At 38.2% G+C, this 18,842-nt stretch overlaps 2 protein-coding genes across 2 annotated transcripts in view; one reads left to right on the top strand and one right to left on the bottom strand.

Moving 5' to 3' along the window:
* Positions 1-18,842, top strand: part of nbeab (neurobeachin b) — a 426,194-nt gene that overhangs the window by 292,685 nt on the left and 114,667 nt on the right. The window contains 2 exon segments of the mRNA XM_046863205.1: positions 1,980-2,126; positions 10,808-10,944. Of these exon segments, the coding sequence (XP_046719161.1) occupies positions 1,980-2,126; positions 10,808-10,944 (284 nt within the window).
* mab21l1 (mab-21-like 1) lies at positions 11,586-14,290 on the bottom strand. The gene has a single exon (XM_046863207.1). The coding sequence runs from the start codon at positions 13,660-13,662 to the stop codon at positions 12,583-12,585; it is 1,080 nt and encodes a 359-aa protein (XP_046719163.1). The 5' UTR covers positions 13,663-14,290; the 3' UTR covers positions 11,586-12,582.

Raw genomic sequence — 18,842 nt, 5'->3', positions numbered from 1 at the left:
ACGGACGTCTGACCGCAGAGACGTGTGACAGACCCGCCTGCAGTCTTTCCCTCCGCTTTCTTGTGTAATTAAGGGTGACATTTTTTTTTTTCAGAGGAACTGAATAGCCTTTTATTCCGTTTTTTCTTTTTTATTTTAAGCCATGCTGATGAACTTTGACTTGCAGGCACACAGAAGAAAGGATTGGACGGTCTTTGGATGGATGAGTGTTTTTCATTAAGTTTAATAAACAGCAGGGTGACTGAGGGACTTTTTTTGTCGTTTTGTCTTTTGACCTTTATTGCTTTATCCCTGTTTTCTATTTTTTTTTCCTGCTTGCAAATTTAGCAGTTTGCTAATTCCCATCCTCTAGCTTGCTTGCCCCTTTGACATGACAGCTACCCACTGGAGAAGGTGAAAGTTTGCATGTGCTTCCTCCGAGACACGTGAAACCACCGGATCTTTTTCTAATCTTTTGCCCTCTTGGGTTTCCATCCATGGGCTGGCTGAGAAATGGTTGCTTCATGTTTATTTTCTTAATGACAAGGTTAATTTTTTTGAACGATGCTCATCAGTGACTTTTTTTTTCTTCCAAGCTAAACAAAGCCTAGAGTCGAAAAACCCATGCGGACACAGGAACTATGAATAGCTGGTACTCAAAATTTAAGAGAAATCGTACTGAAATGTTCTTCAAGAAAAAAACGCAAGAGAAACTTTTTGCCTGTGTTCCCAAATTTACCTGATTATAAAAACATGAGTCAATATTGTGCAGTTATTAAAATATGGGTGCTCCATGGAGCTCTGGGTTACTGATCGAAAAGTTGTGGATTTAAGCTTCTGTATTGCAAAGCTGCCTCTCTTGGGCCCTTGAGCCACTCTCTTAACCCTCTGTGCTCCAGAGGCACTGTATCATGGCCGCCCCTGCGCTCTGAACCCAGCTTCCTCACAGTGCTGGAATATAGAAGAAAGAATTTCACTTTGCTGTAATGTACATATATATTTTCTAGAGTAAATGTTTTTATCCTGATTAGGATTATAATGGATCCAGAGTCAATCCCAGAAACACTGTGTATTTGCACCATGTGGACACATTGAAGATCCCGACCCTGCGAGGTTCCTGAGCCATCTAGAGACGTTCCAGCTCCAGTTGGATCCCACTTTATGAAGATTCCAGACATTGGACTTTATGGATAAACAACATTTTTAATCATTACTCAAAAAATAACATTCTGTTTCTCCATCATTGAACATTTAAAAGCTGGAGAAGTTGGTGTTAAACCTGTAATGATCTCGGCTCTTGAGCTAATTTATGAGTTTCTCAGGAACTCCAACGGACTGTAGACGACTGTAGAAAGGACATTACTCATAATCACACACGCTCGTGATATTTCTCATTCTCTGGTGTATGTGTTGTTTTAATGATTAATAATCACACTCTTAGTTTTACCCAGATGAGTGTGGGTTTCCCTCTTGAGTCCTCAAGGTTCCTCTCAAGGTTTCTTCCTCATACCATCTAAGGGAGTTTTTCCTTTCCACAGTCGCCCCCAGGATGCTCATCAGGGATGAATACGCATACATATAAATATACGTGTACTTTGTTCTATAAATCTGACATTCTTTAAAGCTGCTTTGAGACAATGTCCATTGTTAAAAGTGCTATAGATATAACATTTTAATTGAAAAAAATCACACCTAGCAGCAATTTGGATTAGCCAGTCTGCTTACCTTCTTAATTAAGAAAAGGTGGAGGAAACTGGCGAATCTAGTGAAGACCCACATGGCCAGGAAAAAACACACGATGAACTCCACATAGACAGTAATTAATGTGATCATAGAGCGTACTTAAAGTTTACAGAATCTAAATATGATGCCTTTTCTTTTCATCCTTAATAACTAGTTATGATCACCTTATCTATCAGCTTTATGATTAGCTGATTACTCACATGGCATTGTCAGTTAGTGTTTTATAGAACCTCTTATAATAAGCTTTGTCTTTCCAGGTCATGAGGAAGATGACATGCTGAAGGGGAGGAAGAGTTTCCGTGGCCATGTAGTTGTAAGCCAGAGCCCAGAGGCCGAGCTGATGTTGGAGGGCGAAGATGACACTGTCAGCCTGCTGCAGGACAAGGACATGGACAACCTGGCAGGTGAGACATTCACACTGAGCTCATTGCTGTGCTTAAGTCTTATTAACCATCATAGTGTGGATGTGGAAACAGATGCCTTATCGAACAGGTCAGGCTTTTTCATTCTATAGCAAAATAATAAACACAGTCCAGATACATGTTCTATTTAATTATATTAAACACAATATCAAGGAGAAGAGACACAGTGACTGACTTTCCTGCACTCCAGGATTCTTGTGGTAGAACTCTTCTGAAGAACCAGTATTTAATATTCCCCATTAATTCCTTCCTTCCTTCATTCCTTCCTTCCTTCCTTCCTTCATTCCTTCCTTCCTTTCTTCCTTCCTTCCTTCCTTCCTTCCTTCCTTCCTTCCTTCCTTTCTTCCTTCCTTCCTTCCTTCCTTCCGTCCTTTCTTCCTTTCTTCCTTCCTCCTTCCTTCCTTCCTTCCTTCCTTCCTTCCTTCCTTCCTTCCTTCCTTAATTTCTATCATCCTTCTTCCCTTCTTTTCACACAAAAAAAAAACATTTTATATTATTTTGTAGGTGGGATTTTTCCTTTCTTTCTTCTTTCATTAATACAAAGAACATTCTATATCGTTTCTATTACTGGCATTGTTCCTTTCTTCCTTACTTCTTTAATTCCTTCCTTACTTTCTTCCTTCAGTCTCTTTTCCTTCCTTCCTTCCTTCCTTCCTTCTTTAATTCCTTCCTTCCTTTCTTCCTTCCTCCTTCCTTCCTTCCTTCCTTCATACAAAGAACATTCTATATAGTTTCCATATACTATAGTTTCTATATATATATATATATATATATATATATATATATATATATATATATATATATATATAATTTATATACTTTATCATTTTATAGGTTTCATTATTCCCTTCTTTCCTGCCCTTCACCCATCTTTCCTTCACACAAAACAAAGTATAGATAATTTCTGTTGGTGGGATTATTATATTGGCAAATATATATATATATATATATATATATATATATATATATATATATATATATATATATATATATATATATATATATTAGTTTATTAGTTTATGTAATTTTTTGTACTGTGCATGTAGTGTGTGTATTTATCTGTTTATTTATTTATTGCACACCTGATTCACATAATTATTTTCTTGCTAGTAAGAAATACAATTGAACACAAAAGTGGTTTCGTAAAAATTGATATTTATTAGAATAAGAGGTTTTATTAATGCTGTTAAAATGAAGATGTGATGATCGTACATAAAAAAATACAGCTATTAATTCAGCATTCTTAGGGATTCATTAGGGTTTAGCCATACTCACATACAGTATATATATAAATAATACCATAATAAATACCTGTATATTCCGATAAGGTTGTGATCTCAGCTCTGGTTCACAGCCGTGAATCGCAGATGACTAGTGGATTTCCTTTTAATGTGACCAGCAACCAAATACGCCGTGGTTAGATCCAGATCGGCCGAGCCGGAGTGATTTACGTTGCAGTTAGAGCTTGTTGTTATGATATGTTTGACAGTCTTGAGCAGTGTGTGTTGCTCTGGACTGTGTTCCTCTGATGTTCTCTCGGGGCTGTTGAATGTTTGTTTATCCATCATTCCTCGCTCGCTTCATTTTCTGTTTTGGGATTTTTTTTTTCCTCCTCTTTCAGCACATTTCCTCGCACGGGTCTTTATCTCCAGAGGCAAGTCGAGCTGTTTTTAAATATAAGAAGAACTCCAGTGGGAGCCATTAATCATGCAAATTTCTAAATTAGACTGTTTATGTGAAATACTATATAATGAATAACCATGAAGGGAAGAAAAATTGGAGCTAACATCGTCTAAAATTGCTTCTTTTTTCTCGATCGTTTGTTTTCTAATAAACTCTCGTACCTTCATATTATGAGAAGAAAAAGCTTACAAATGAATGGACATGAAAATCCTTGATTCAATAACCTGATCAGATGCGTATCATTTTCTGGTTTACCTCAAAAGCGGTTACAGCTGGTTAGCATTTACGGACTGGAAATGCTACATTAGCATACATCTGTTTACACTAACTACAGCGTACCTTTATTATATATAGTGTACAGTAGATATGCATATATTTTTGGAGTCCTAGTGGTAGCACGCGGCATGTTCAGAATTTCACACGTGTTTATGAATATATAAAAGGGCACAATAAGCTCTTCACGCTCTGCACTTCAGCTTGTTTATGTACGTCAGTGCGTCTCAGCTGCCAGAAGTCGAGTCGTCCAAATTCTCTCTCGATTTAATAGCAGCTCTGTTGAGCCTCGTGTGCCAGCTTACAAAGTTCAGCCCTCATACGTTCAATCTTTTTTTTTTTTTTGACAGGTAAGTTATCCAAAGTTCATTCACAAACTCTGATTAATAAATTAAATTCACGTGCACCTTTAATTAAAGAAAAGTAAAAGAAAAGAAAAGAAGTGCTTCCTGAGGAACCTGTAAATGTGTGAGTATGTGTATGCACTTGCATGGCGAGTGTATATAATGTACGTATTATGAAGTTGTTTCACTTCAGTACCTTCACAGTCCATAAATTCTTTAAATGTTTGCTGTAGTGCAATCACAGGGATTATAAATCGGGGAGTAGACTGAGTTTCTATTTACGGCTCATGAATTTTTCATGTGGCGAGAAACTCCGTGCCCTTTTCCCTTGAAGCGTTTCTTTTTCAGAAGTAGTGCTAAAAAGAAAATCCAGTCCTTGCTGAAAGATCGCATTGAATGAAAGCCGAAACGAAGGTGAAGCCAACGTGTCTTTTTATGAGTTTGATTTCATAAAGATGATAAAGTCATTATGGTTAACATTCGTTCATAAATAATGCACAAAGTTAGAGGAACACAATTGTATAGGATTTTTTTCTATGCTGTAAAATTACATTTCCCCTTTACTTAAACTCAAAGACCTAAACCTGTTCCAGCATTTACATTTATTGCATTTGGCAGACATTATTATCCAGAGCGGCTTACAATTATCTCATTTATACAACTGAGCAGTTGAGGGTTGAACTCTTGCTTAGGGGCCCGGCTGTGGCAGCTTGGCTATACTAAGATTTAAACTAGCAACTCTCCGAACAATGTCTTCACCATTGAACTCTATTAAGATATGGTTAACATGGGATGGAGTAGAAAACCTTGAGCCTGCTATAGAGCTTTGATCTCAACCCTACTGAACACCATTGGGATGAATTGGAACGCTGAATGCACCCCAGGTCTCCTGTGTTTTTTGTTGTTGTTGTTTTTTTTTCATCTGATGCATCTGCCATACAAGTCATTTCATAAGGATCATGTTCTCAAACAACATGAGCTTTTGCTGTATGATTGATAGTGTCTACACTATTTGGACAAAAGTGAAAATAAGACCTGATTTTCCACCCATTTGTGGGTCTTCCCAAACTGTTACCTCAAAGTTGGAGGATCACAATTGCATAGGATGTCTTTGGATGCCGTTCATTTGAACTAGGAGACCTAAACCTGTTCCATATGTCAATGCTCTTGCGCATTGTGACCCTATTGAACACTTTTAGGATGAATGTGAACGCTGACTGCACCCCAGGCCTCCTCACCTCACCTACATCAGTACCTGACTTTACTAACACCCTTGTGTCTGAAGGAGCAAAATCTCTAAAAGCACACTCCAAAATCTAGTGGAACATCTTCCCAGAAGAGTGAAGACTATTATAACATCAAAATTATGACTAAACATTTAAAAGGATTTTAAAAAGCACAAACCAATGGTATAGTCAGGTCGATAGGGGTTGAGGTCAGATCTCTATATAGCAGGCCATTCAAGATCTTCAGCTCCAAACCATGTGGTTGGAACAGGTTTGTGTTTCCTAATTCAAGTGAAGGGAACATTTCATGCTACAGCATCCAAAGACAACCTAAATTGTGCCCCCAAACTTTTTGTAACAGTTTGGTGAAAAAAAAAACACATATGACTGGAAAAGTCAGGTGTCACAATGCTTTTGTTCATATACATTTACATTTGCGGCATTTAGCAGATGCCCTTATCCAGAGCGACGTAAAAAAGTGCTTTGAGTCTCTAGTAATGAATAAATCTACACTGGTACGCAAGATTACAAACTTAATATAAATATAACTCTTGAATTCTACAAACTTGGACAGTGCTAATTTAAGGGTTTCAGGATGAGGTAGGTCTTCAGTCGTCGCTTGAAGATAGTCAGGGACTCCGCTGTACGGACATCTAGGGGAAGTTCATTCCACCACCTCGGTGCCAGAACAGAGAAGAGCCTTGAATTGTACTTACCTCTCATTCTGAGAGAAGGTGGTACCAGTCGAGAAGTGCTGGAGGATCTCAGACAGCGTGGTGCAGTGCGAGATGTGATGAGGTCACTGAGGTAAGATGGCGCTGGTCCATTTTTGGCCTTGTAGGCAAGCATCAGTGTTCTGAATCTGATACGTGTAGCTACTGGAAGCCAGTGGAGGATCAGCAGTGGGGTGGTGTGGGAGAACTTGGGCTGATTGAACACAAATCATGCAGCTGCGTTTTGGATCAATTGCAGTGGACGAATAGCAGGGAAGACCTGCCAGCAGAGAGTAGCAGTAGTCGAGTCTTGAAATGACCAAAGACACATGTGATTTAAAACAAAATAAAGAATTTCTCTTTTCACTGATTTTCTAGTCTAATGCAAAGGGTTGTGGTGTTATAGGAAAATAATCCACATTGGGGTGGAGCAATATTTGCCACATGATTTTCCATATGTATGTGGATTCATCTGCCAGGTCTCCACTACTGTAAAACGTTTATCATGTTCATACACAGCAGCTTAAAACCCACTGATAAGCTCTGTTTTTCTGGAAACCTTTCCGTCGTCGTCACGATTGTCACCATGAGCCGACTATCGAGTCGGAGATTGAATATAAATCAAATCCAGAACACTAGTACATAAAATCAAGCACTTGATATGCCGATATGAAACACTCTAAAATGTACCCAATAACAATAACAGGAAAACTTAAGTGTTAGTTATTGAATAACAGTCTCAAGTATGATCTGAAACACAAGACTGATTTGTTTAGCAGTCGTTAAACGATGAAACTTGTCCGTTTTATTTGTTTTGTTCGTTTATAAATATGTCAGGATGGTGACGAAATAGTACACAATTAAAATAAAAAGTGCCTTGTCTAAACGTAGTTGGAAATATTAATTCCCAAGGTCAGTATTTGCGATTCGTTATGTACATTTGTCAAGCAAAAGGAATGACAATAGACGCGAATTAAGAGTTTTGCAACTTTAACGACTCCATTTGTATTTATAAATAAAGTAACTCTGTGCATGTATGAATGCCTTATGAATGGGTTACGATATGTCATGCATATCTTCCTACATTAATATCCATAATCCATAATCCATTATCCATGTTTATTGTTTCTCAAAATAACCAAGGCGAATGTCCTGTATTGTTAGAGATAGAGAAATGCACTATGTACTGTCTACGACTCCATAAATAATTACAACCACATGCATAATGCATTATAATGTGTTATGCATGTATTGTTAACTATACGTAGTTAAGCAGGTACTGGATTTTAGTAGGCACTGAAATAATAAAGGTCTCTGTGTCCATGCTTGACCATATCGCACTACACATTTCTTCATTAAGAATTCTAATAATGCATATAATACCATGTTATAATGTGTTATACATCTATTTATAAGTCATTAACCTTTACAAGTTCATGAATGTGATCAATGACTGCACTCCAGGCCTCCTCACCTCACCCACATCAGTACCTGATTTTACTAACAGCTGAATGAATCTCGCACAAATCTCCATGAGGACACTCCAAAGTCTAGTGGAACATCATCTCAGAAGAGTGAAACAATCATATCAGTATGGGCTGAGGTCAGAGAGCTACAGCAGGCTTCTCAAGATCTTTTACAGATTTTCTAGTCTAACTTCACACTTGAATACAAGTAGATACTGTATTTGAAAAAAAAAAGATTTTACACACACACTCCTGTTGCTCTGTGCCTCCCCACCACAAGAGGAGCTGTTCTGATCTACTGAGACTTAACCAGATGCGAACGATATGCTGAGATGGAACCACCGTGCTGCTGCTGTTCATATGGAGCTCTGCACTGAACGAGACAAAGCTCTGACTACTTCTCGGAGGAGGTGCGTGTATCTGCCAATCATACAGCAGAGTGGGTGTTTCCTGTCCCACTCTTGAGTCTGGAGGTTTAATGGGAGAAGACTGTTACAATAATTCACTTCCCACACACACACACACACACACAAATTTGGAAGGCGGTCACTCTATTGCACTCACCAGGGCCCCTGTGCCACTCTCTACCCCCTGCTTTCCCCTCTCAATTTCTGCGAAATACTTAAATATTTAAAGAATTTCTGTTTGGTTATTATTTTGGATATTCACTTGAGAGCAAGTTAGAAAGCCATATATACAAGAATGTCTCACAAAAATGTTGCCATGGTGATCCTCTAAACTTAATCTCCATGCAATTGTGTATGTATGTATGTATGTATGTGTATATATATACACACATACATACACACGTGTGGTGTGCAAACTTTTATTTCACATGAAGGAACTATTTCTATTTAATTAATTTGTTTGTTTTTGAATACTGACGTATAAGGAAAACATGCAAATGCATTTATATAAATGTATTATTATTATTATTATTATTATTATTATTATTATTATTATTATTATTAATTTTACTTTTATTATTATTATTATTAGCAGGTTTAATTGCTATTCCTTGGTCTGTTATATTGTTGATAGCCTGTGTGTGTGTGTGTGTGTGTGTGTGTGTGTGCGCGCGCGCGTCGTCTGTCAAGCAGCTGACGTCATGACGTCGGTGCACCTGCTTCCTTTTAACAAGACAATACAGAGCGATTTGTTATTATTATTATTATTATTATTAGTAGTAGTAGTAGTAGTATTATTAGTATTATTAATATTGTTATCGTTATCCTTTTGACGACAGTAATATTAGCACTACAACAAATATGTGCACAATGTATAGACATTCTATTTTGTATTGCTTTTTTTATTATTTTATTTTTAAATAAAAATAAATAAATAATAATTATAGAATAATTCATTATGAACAGCTCCCTGGAGGGATTAGCGGTAATCCGCATCTCTCTCTCTCTCTCTCTCTCTCTCTCTCTCTCTCTCTCTCTCTGTGTGTGTGTGTGTGTGTGTGTGTGTTGAAAAGCGTGCTTTACCCGTATATCGGGTATTTTCGTTCACTGCTCTGGAAGCCACTGTAAGACGTGTTACAGTGTGTGTGTGTGTGTGTGTGTGTGTGTGTATGTGTGTGTGTGTGTGTGTGTGTGTGTGTAAGAGAGAGAGAGAGAGAGAGAGAGTGTATGAGAGTGTGTGCAGTATGTTGGTCGGAAAGGTCTATAAGGAGTCTGAGTGCATGCATGCGCACGTGTGTGTGTGTGTGTGTGTGTGTGTGTGTGTGTGTGTGCGCGTGCGTGTGAAGCAGTCCTCAGGGAGCTGAAACCCAAATCCGCCTGTAATCTCGCTACAGTATCAGCTATAATTGGCTGAAGACTCCAGATTAAGATTGATGAGACATTAAAGTGACTCTCTGGAGTTCAGCGATCGATACAGAGATCCCAAAATCAGAGAGAGGGGGGATTGAGAGAGAGAGCGACAGAGAGAGGGATGGAGAGAGATGGAGAAAGAGATGGAAAGAAATAGACGTTCTCCTTCTCATTTATCCAGGGGTCGAAAAGCCAGCCGAAATGTTTGAAGAGTGTTTAGCAGGGTCAGTTTGGAGTGTTTGGGTTGGTCTTGAGACGTGTCTGATCTACCCCACTGATCTGATTAGGGGGCTTATTAGCGCTATATTAGAACAGTATTTCCTGATCTGCGGTCTGGATGTCGGTCTGCAGCCCCCAAAATAATGAAGCAAACACGGAGGCGCGTCTGAGCTTCTTCAGGGATTGAGATACAGTAGAAGTGTACAGCTCGAGCTGGAGAAAACTGGATTCCACAGCAAATAATATTAGATATTCAGACCTAAATATAACATTTTGGATATTTTTATTTATTTATTAAGGTTTATTTATAGGTTATATTTTTATTTATTTGTTTTTAAATAGTTCTTGTAATTGTTGAATTTTTTTTTTTTTTTTTTTGGTAGTTTATAATATCATGAAATATTCCGAAGAAAACAAATACACATAAAAATCATATTATAATATAACATTGTTTATAATTATTCAAACACTGGATTTGCCTTCATATTTTAGGAATATTATGTTCAATCTTTTGAGTCTTTTTAGTGCTACAATTTGACGCTTTTTTGCAGTTATAATTTATTTATTGTAAACTACTTTGGAAAATTGATTGCTGAATTTTTTCGCTTTATGCCGCTCGGGTAAAAAATTAATGAAATCCGTATAAACCCCCCCCAAAAAAAAAAAAAAACATGTATAACTGAAATCATTTGTTGCCCATTAAATACTGGTGGCCATTTAATACGATTTCAGAAGCTAGACTTTATAACTAAATGATTATTATATCAACCGCCGTGACGTCATAAATAAATAAATAAATAACCGTACATACACTATATCGTGTTCAGACCTTATTCACAATTAATGGCTTCTAATAATAATATTAAAGTGAGATTGTGTGTGTGTGTGTGTGTGTGTGTGTGTGTGTGTGTGCTCGTTGCAGGCCCTGTGCTCATGAGCACCCCCGCCCAGCTGGTAGCCCCCGTACTGGTGGCCTGTGGGACGCTTTCCATCACTACAAGCGAAATCTATTTCGAGGTGGATGAAGAAGATCTGGCCTTCAAACGCACCGATCCGAGAGTAGGCTCGAGTACTTTTACTGCTTTCCTGGTTTTTTACTGCTTTCTTTCCTCTTCTTCATGTCTTAATTCATGTTCATTACGTCAAACGCACCACACAGCCCGTATTTCATACAACACACATGATATGTGCGAGAAAGTGTGTTTGCATTTCGGAAAATCTAAAAAAAAATCCTTGAATCGAAATGATATACTGCTGAGAATAAAAAGGAAATGATAGTAATAACAGAAATAGTCCTATTTGTGGGAGCGTGTTTTTGTAATTGATCCAGAAAACAGCAAAATAGCTTGAAGATAAAGATTTTCTTTTTACATTTAGACTCTTCTTATATTTTCCAACATTACAAAATACTATATAAAGTCTGTTAAGTATAATAAGTTAAAAATCAGGAGGAAAAAATGTATGTCGCATGTCATAATACTGATACTATTAATACAAATAATGGGCTGAATATTTTTCTGTATTAGTAGCAATGCGATATTAACCCTCATACAGCACATTTATTAGATGCTTTCCCTGTGAATTTCTAAAAAATTAACATTTCCAAACCACTAAATGTGTGAAATAATAATAATAATAATAATAATAATAATAATAATAATAATAATAATAAATAATTAGTCATAATAGGCACACGGATATTCTGTCTTTGTTTTTTTTATTAACTCTTTAAATAAATTCAGAGACAGAAATGTTAAAAAAAATCAAATCATAATCACAATGTTTATATTCCAGTGTATCTCAAGTGCATTGTTTTTTTTTTCTTTCAGGTATATTTTTTTCCGCATATATAATTCAATATTTTCATTTTCAGCTTTTCCTTAATAAGCAAGGTATAATAAAAAAAAGAGGAGAGGTGGAATATACTTTAAATAAAAATTCAAGTATTTATATGGAATGTTTAAAAGAAATGGAACAGATCATACCACCAAAAATGTAAACTCTAACCAAAAAAAAAAAAAAAAAAAAAAGAAATTCGCCATTGAACAATAGTCAAACTATCACTGTGGAGCTCTAATGGGAATTCTTTCCGTCTTTTCTATCAGAAATAATTCACTCGAATGTAATCATAATAATAATAAAAAAATTAGGTGGAATTAAACTTCTATTTTACATGTCACAGAAACAACATTCACCATTTTTTTTTACACCAGCGGAATCACAATCTACAAATGTGTGTATTTACAGTATAAAAATGTACAGGGTTTTTGTTTAATTCTTTACGGGGGAAAAAAAAATCATAGACGTTCATGATGCGTGTAAAAGGTTTTGGATTTTGACTGCTCGATCAGAAAAATAGATATATAACACTGATAAATAACCAAATAAACATTTTGATTGTGTTTACATTTTTTTGTTGTTTTGCGAATGTGAGCAACACAAACCACAAAAAATTCATGACGATAAAAACTATTTTAGACAGTGATAATATCTAAAATAACTTTATAAAGAGACATAAACAAGAAGGTGGGATTTAGAGATCAGTAAAAGTTATTGTTTTTTTTTTATTTTATGTCCAGGTTTCCAAACTTCAGTAAAACCGAACCCGAACCTACACCTAGAATTTCATTTCTTCTTTTTGTTTTTTTCACTCCAGACAGTACATGTGGATATAATTTCTCAAGTCTCTGCTTTACCTCAAAGCTTCTCCAGACTTTTCGGGTTGGTCAGGATCTCCCTTGCGAGCCTCCAAGTCTGCTTGGCGGCGTTTTCGAGCGCCGAGTGCGGTTTGCCCTGGAACAGGTCGAGGTTCGGCAAGAAGTAATGCGGGCACCGGCGGCACTGCAGACACGAAATCAGCTGCAGCAGGATGCCGTTCAGTCGGTCTCCCAGACAGTTCTCATCCCAGTCCGACTCCCGTGGGTGTTTCTCGCATTCGTAGGAAACCAAGGTCTTCATGTGGTAGTTGTTGAGCGGCTGCCCGGGGAGCTCGAGGTGGCGGTCCCGCAGAGTTTTCAGCAGCGAGAGACACTTCTTCCTGCATCCGCCGAGCAGCAGCCTGTTCTCGGCCTCGGCGAACTGCAGCACCCAGGCGTCACTTTCGGCCGAGCTTTGCTTCCCGTTCAGCGAGTAGCACTCCTTGGAGAGCAGATTAAACCCCTCGGCTTTGACCTCAGCCACGCGGTTTGGACCGGGCCACGGGATGTGGGGTAGGGGCCAGTGCGCCGCGCTGCGCGGCCAGATCCCCGTGCACTTGAACGCCGGTGTGATCTGGACCACGTAGCGGTCTCTGATGCGCAGCTTGACTTCGCTCGTGTCCGCCACCATCTTAACCGAGTCGCGGTAGCTGCACTTGTCCACGGCCTGCGCCACGAGCGTCTGGAACCGCGAGCGGATCTTGCGCGCCGACAGGTATCCCGAGGCGGTGATGAACTCCACCCAGAGGGACATGCTGCGCTTGCGGCCGTCGCTCAGCTTCAGGACGGCGCAGCCGGGTAGCGAGCCGTCGTCCACGAAGTTGAAGACGCCCATCTGGTTGAGGTAGAGCACCACCTCGAACTCGGTGGGTGAAACCACCTCGAGGCCCTCGAACCGGTTGTCGAGTTCGTTGAGGGAGCTGATGAAGCGCGGCTCCTGCACCTCGACCTCCTTGAGCACGTCTGAGACCACCTTGCACACCTCGCGGATGGTCTTGGCGATGGCCGCTTTACGCGCTTGGCACTTCTCGTTGTAGTACTTGTTCAGGTGGTACACGAGCTTGGCCTGCGCGGCGATCATGTTGGGGCAGAGGTCCGGGTTGTACACCGGAGGCTCGCAGTAACCCGACGGATCCAACGCGGCTGTTTGCACGGGAGCCAATGCTAGAGAAGAAAAGGGACCTAATAAGAGCAGAAAAAGTTTCCGAATCACAAAAAAAAGCCAAAAGCCTGGTGTATTTGTGCTCCTGGCACACGCTGGTGCTGAGGTTCAAATCATCCGCTTTGCGTTTTTGCGCAACAAGAAATAAAAATAATAACTGGGGAAGAGAAACAGTATGTCCTCGGTGGTCGCAGGGATTAAAAGTCCATCGGTGTTGATTGCAAACACACACCGTTTCCGTGCGCATCAGTCACCAGAACACATCCCGTCGGATCTTCACGCGCAATTTTCTCCCGCACCGCTTGCGGAACTGTGTGCGCGCGCGCGTGTGTATGCGTGTACATGCGTGCATATATGAGCGTGGATAAGTGTGTAAGAGTGTGTATATTTCCTCGCCTAACCGGTGTCGTCGGTGTGTTTTAGGTCTCCGCACATACACACATACACACACACACACACACACCCCGCGCTCCAGTGAAATTGTAAAAGGAGGGGTTTTCAAGGGCGTCCAATGATGGATCTATACGTCACCGCTTTCAGGGGCTTCATCATGGACGAAGGATTAAATGTTCAGCTTTTATATGAGACTAAAATCTAAACGGAGACGCGACTCCAGGATTCTGGGACAGGAAACTATAGGATACACTATGGGCTGAGAGAGAGAGAGAGAGAGAAAGAGAGAGAAAAGGGGGAGAAAAAAAAAGAAATAAGGTTTTCTTTTGCATTAGATTAATATTTATTTTATTATTATTATTATTATTATTATTATTATTATTATTATTATTATTAATATTATTATTAATATTATTATTAATATTTTTAATATTATTTTTTAACAAATGCACATATTGTTCTCTGTTTACATATTTTTTTTTTCTCTCTCTTTTCTCTCTTTTTTTATTGCGTCATTTCATTTATCTTTATTTACACCGTTTCATTTTTGTTTGTTGCGTTATTTTAATTTTGAACAAAACAAAACGTGTTGCTCGAATTGCATTACCTGACAGATAATTATCACATATTTCTTTTTTATTATTATGAATAATTATTATTTATTATTATTTTAATACTAATTGGTTTTCTGAATTTGGACTCGCACTATTTTACATTCACACGCGCTGTGCGCCACTTTGAGGCTATAAATCTTGGCATTTACGTTTCGTTTAGAAATAATCTTATATTCCACACACAGCCTGAGAATATCAGATTGTGTTAATAAGAAACTCAAGGACAAAAAAATCGCAGAAAAATAACGAGCCGCATCACCGGATTGTTATAAAAGACGCGTTTTAATGTAATATAATATTTAACCTATAAAATGTTATAAAACGAAGAGTATCGTTTCATCTTATTTATGTATTTATTTAAAGAAAAACAGTGTTTTGTTTAAAATAATTATTATCTCATTTTGGGATAAAACGCATGACACTGTGGATCGTGTTGATCTGAAGTTTATCGCGCGAAACAGAGTATCAGTTGTGATAACATGTCTGTGTGTCATTCGCGTGTGTGTACGTGGTGTGTGTGTGTGTGTGTGTGTGTGTGTGTGTGTGTGTGTGTGTGTGTGTGTGTGCTTTCTGACGTGTTGATTACGAATCCATGAATTGACAATTTTAATTCGACATGCACATTTCTATATAAATTCCACACAGATTATTTATTATCATATTGTTGGTTAATTCGGAAATAGTCAAACTGTATACAATAAATTAATACAGTAATAAAAAAAATATGTAAATTAATTAAATAAAAAAATAAAAAATAAAAAACAAAAAAAAAGGCTTAGATGCTAATTGTTATAAATTATTTGCATGAGGTGGACATGTGGTTTTATTTATTATAATATCACTAAACATTGACTGCTTCATTTAAACTACAGTCAAATGTTGGTTTGTATTTTATTAGATTTTGTTGTTGTTTTCTGGATCATTTCCTGCATCATTCCCACTAACCAGGTTTTCTTCTATTCGGCTTTAACCAAATTAGATTCGGATATTTCAAGGTCACTCAGGGGCTTCATTCAGGCTACAAGCAAAGCACACACTCCGTCTCGCTGAAAACACTGAATGATGCTGCAGCTGCGTTCAACTTTTTCTATGTCCCCCTGCATGTGTGTGTGTGTGTGTGTGTGTGTGTGTGTGTGTGTGTGTGTGTGTGTGTGTGTGTTTGTGAAAGACACTCAAAATGTTTCCATCCAACCGGGTTGAGCTGGTTTTGCTTCAGCTCTTCTTAAAGGCCTGTTTACGGCTTTGCAGCTCCACTCACACACACACACACACACACACACACACACACACACACACACACACACACACAGGAGAGAGAGAAACTGGTGCTGATGAACAAAGATACACATTTATTATCATACAAATAAATAATTAAAATAATAATAATGGAATATGAATGTAAAACAATATATAACCCTTTTATAAACCCCCAATAATTGTTATTTATTTATTGATTGATTGATTTGTTTGTTTATTTTAATATTATTATTATTATTATTATTATTATTATTATTATTATTATTATTATTAATGAATGAATTTTATATGCAAGTTTATTATTTCGTGAGTGTGTGTGTGTGTGTGTGTGTGTGTGTGTGTGTGTGTGTGTGTGTGTGTATAAAATTATACACATGTAAAATGGTGATGAGACAAGTTTACGTAGAATAATATCTCAGAATATTTTAGATCGTTTCTACTATAGGAATAAATCATTAAAATAAGTCCCGCATCAGCGAAAATTGAATAATACTAAATATTAAGACATGATGAAGCCTCGGTGCAACATTAACATCATTGAATATATTAATCACTTCTGGAAAATATTTTTGGAAGTGATTGCCATGACCCTGACCTGGATGAAGTGTGTACTCACGATGAATGAATGGATGATTGTAAGGATAAATGATAAACATATTTGAAATGAAGCAGCATGATAGTGAAATCACAATTATATTCCAAGTCAGAGCGAGTCTCTAAACCCGAGCTCTGGTCACTGTCTGGAGCTTGTGCTCTGTAGTATGTTGGCCTTCGCTGTTTCCTGCTTGGCGTGGTCGACGTTGAAGAAGTTTGCCAGCCATAATTAATAGCCCTCTGCTGCTTTTGGATGGAGATCACATATTAGACCCCGATTGCTTCATGAAGCAAAATGTATAGCAGGTGTCCACCCAGCCTATTTCTTCTGCTCACGGCAAACGACGAATCTTTTTTCTCTTTTTAATGCATTTTTTTAAATTCTAGAACCAAAAAAATGGTTGAAGAATGCAGCTATATTTATATGAACATATTCAAATAAATGGCTTTTGCAGAAAAAACAATCAGTATTTATAATATATATAAATATATATATTTTTTATACCTTTTACATACCTTATATTTATTCTGTAGACATTAGGTACACTACTATTTGAATTAGCTTAATAATAATAATAATAATAATAATAATAATAATAATTAATACTAATCATCATCATCATCATCTGTAATGGACTTGTGTCCCATTTGGGGTCTATTCCATCTTCACACGTAGTATTCCTCGATTATGCTCTGGAATCATCTCAACCCTCATCCAAGATAAGATTATGATACAAAGAAAAGAAGAAGAAGAAGAAGAAGAAGAAGAAGAAGAAGAAGAGAAATAAGAAGGAAAATAAGAAGAATGGCCCTATAGCATGTGTGCTTTTAGAAGAGGCCACAGATTAGTCACAGCCTCGACCAGGATGATGCACTTCCTAAAAATAACCGAATGCCTAATAACAAGTGAGACATTATTAGCAAAATTGTCTATAATAATACAATTCTGCAGCTAGTTCCCAGAGAGAGACTCGTTTTATTTCCCCCATATTCTATCCTAATGGTATTTCCCAGATCCAGTCTGAGAGTCCTAGAGCTTCATGTTAGGACGTCTCGTTGACCCTAATGTTCAACATTACAATACATGAATCCTGTATGTATCTGACCGCAGTAATCCACAGAGAGATTACCACGTTAACGTAAACCGCATCAAAGCATACTTTCCGAATTGTTTTTGCAGTGTACCGAACGCATCAAACTGTAAGTGTGGTATAACTCATCTGCGCTTTCAAAGCTGCCCGAACACCACTTCATCTCCCCCTTGACCTCGTCCCCCCGTTTTATGTCTCTATAACATAGCTCGCCGTGTGTCCGTCTCTACGACGTCCAGCGTCTCTACAACGACGACGCTTTACGACGCGGACGCTATTTCTGACCCCGTGAATGAAATGTGCGATGGTGTAAATCAATACAATGAGTCTGGCTTTCCGCTCGTGTTTCACAAGCATATGACCGAGGACACGTTTAGCTTGCTGAAGGCCCCTTTGTTCTCGAGTTTCCTCCCCAGTGATCTCTTCATTTTTCTTCTGGCCTTTTTTTCGTCTCGTTCGGATGATCCCTCTTGTCAGGGCATTTCGCTCGGCTCGTAATGGCTCTTGTCAAACAACCAGAATTGGCATGTGACACCACACTTAACCGTCCCAAAAGAACCCTTTAAACGGGGTTCGAATAACCTTCCGCTTTCACAGGAGCTCTCCGGGATCGACAGGAACGTTATAGAAATGCGATAGAATGCAGTTTTTTTGGTTGATTTGCGTGTCATGAAATGCGAGTGCAGATCGAGATATCATATCACACCACGTTTTGTATAATTACTGCAAGAATGGGACAAATTACTGCTCTCATTAGTGTTGTACGAAGCTGACCTGCAACCCCAATGATTGTAAGAAAAAAAAAATTAAGTCATACAGTATTGTACCACACTCACATGTAAAACAATTAATATAAAAGTTAATTATAAGGAGACGGCTTTTGCTCAAATTAGTGCGAAATTGCAACCCCATGTCTGTCCTGCATTATTTTACTACCTAGTTGTACAATTTTCTATGAAAGACTCCATCGTTCGCATGTGCATTACACATCCAGTGTCGACCCGAGTGTTCGAACGCTTCAGCATTCCCACGCAGGGTCGAATTTTCACCACGGAAGGATTAAAACGTATCCGGAGCTTTTCGCTGCCGTCGTCGCCCATCTAATTGAAGCTAATAGCCATTTTGAACACGGCCGTGTTAATAATCCTAT

Source organism: Silurus meridionalis, chromosome 12 (genome assembly GCF_014805685.1).
Source record: "Silurus meridionalis isolate SWU-2019-XX chromosome 12, ASM1480568v1, whole genome shotgun sequence".
Lineage (NCBI taxonomy): Eukaryota > Metazoa > Chordata > Actinopteri > Siluriformes > Siluridae > Silurus > Silurus meridionalis.
The sequence above is the reverse complement of the archived record's forward strand: the minus strand, read 5'-3'. Positions and strand labels throughout refer to the sequence as shown.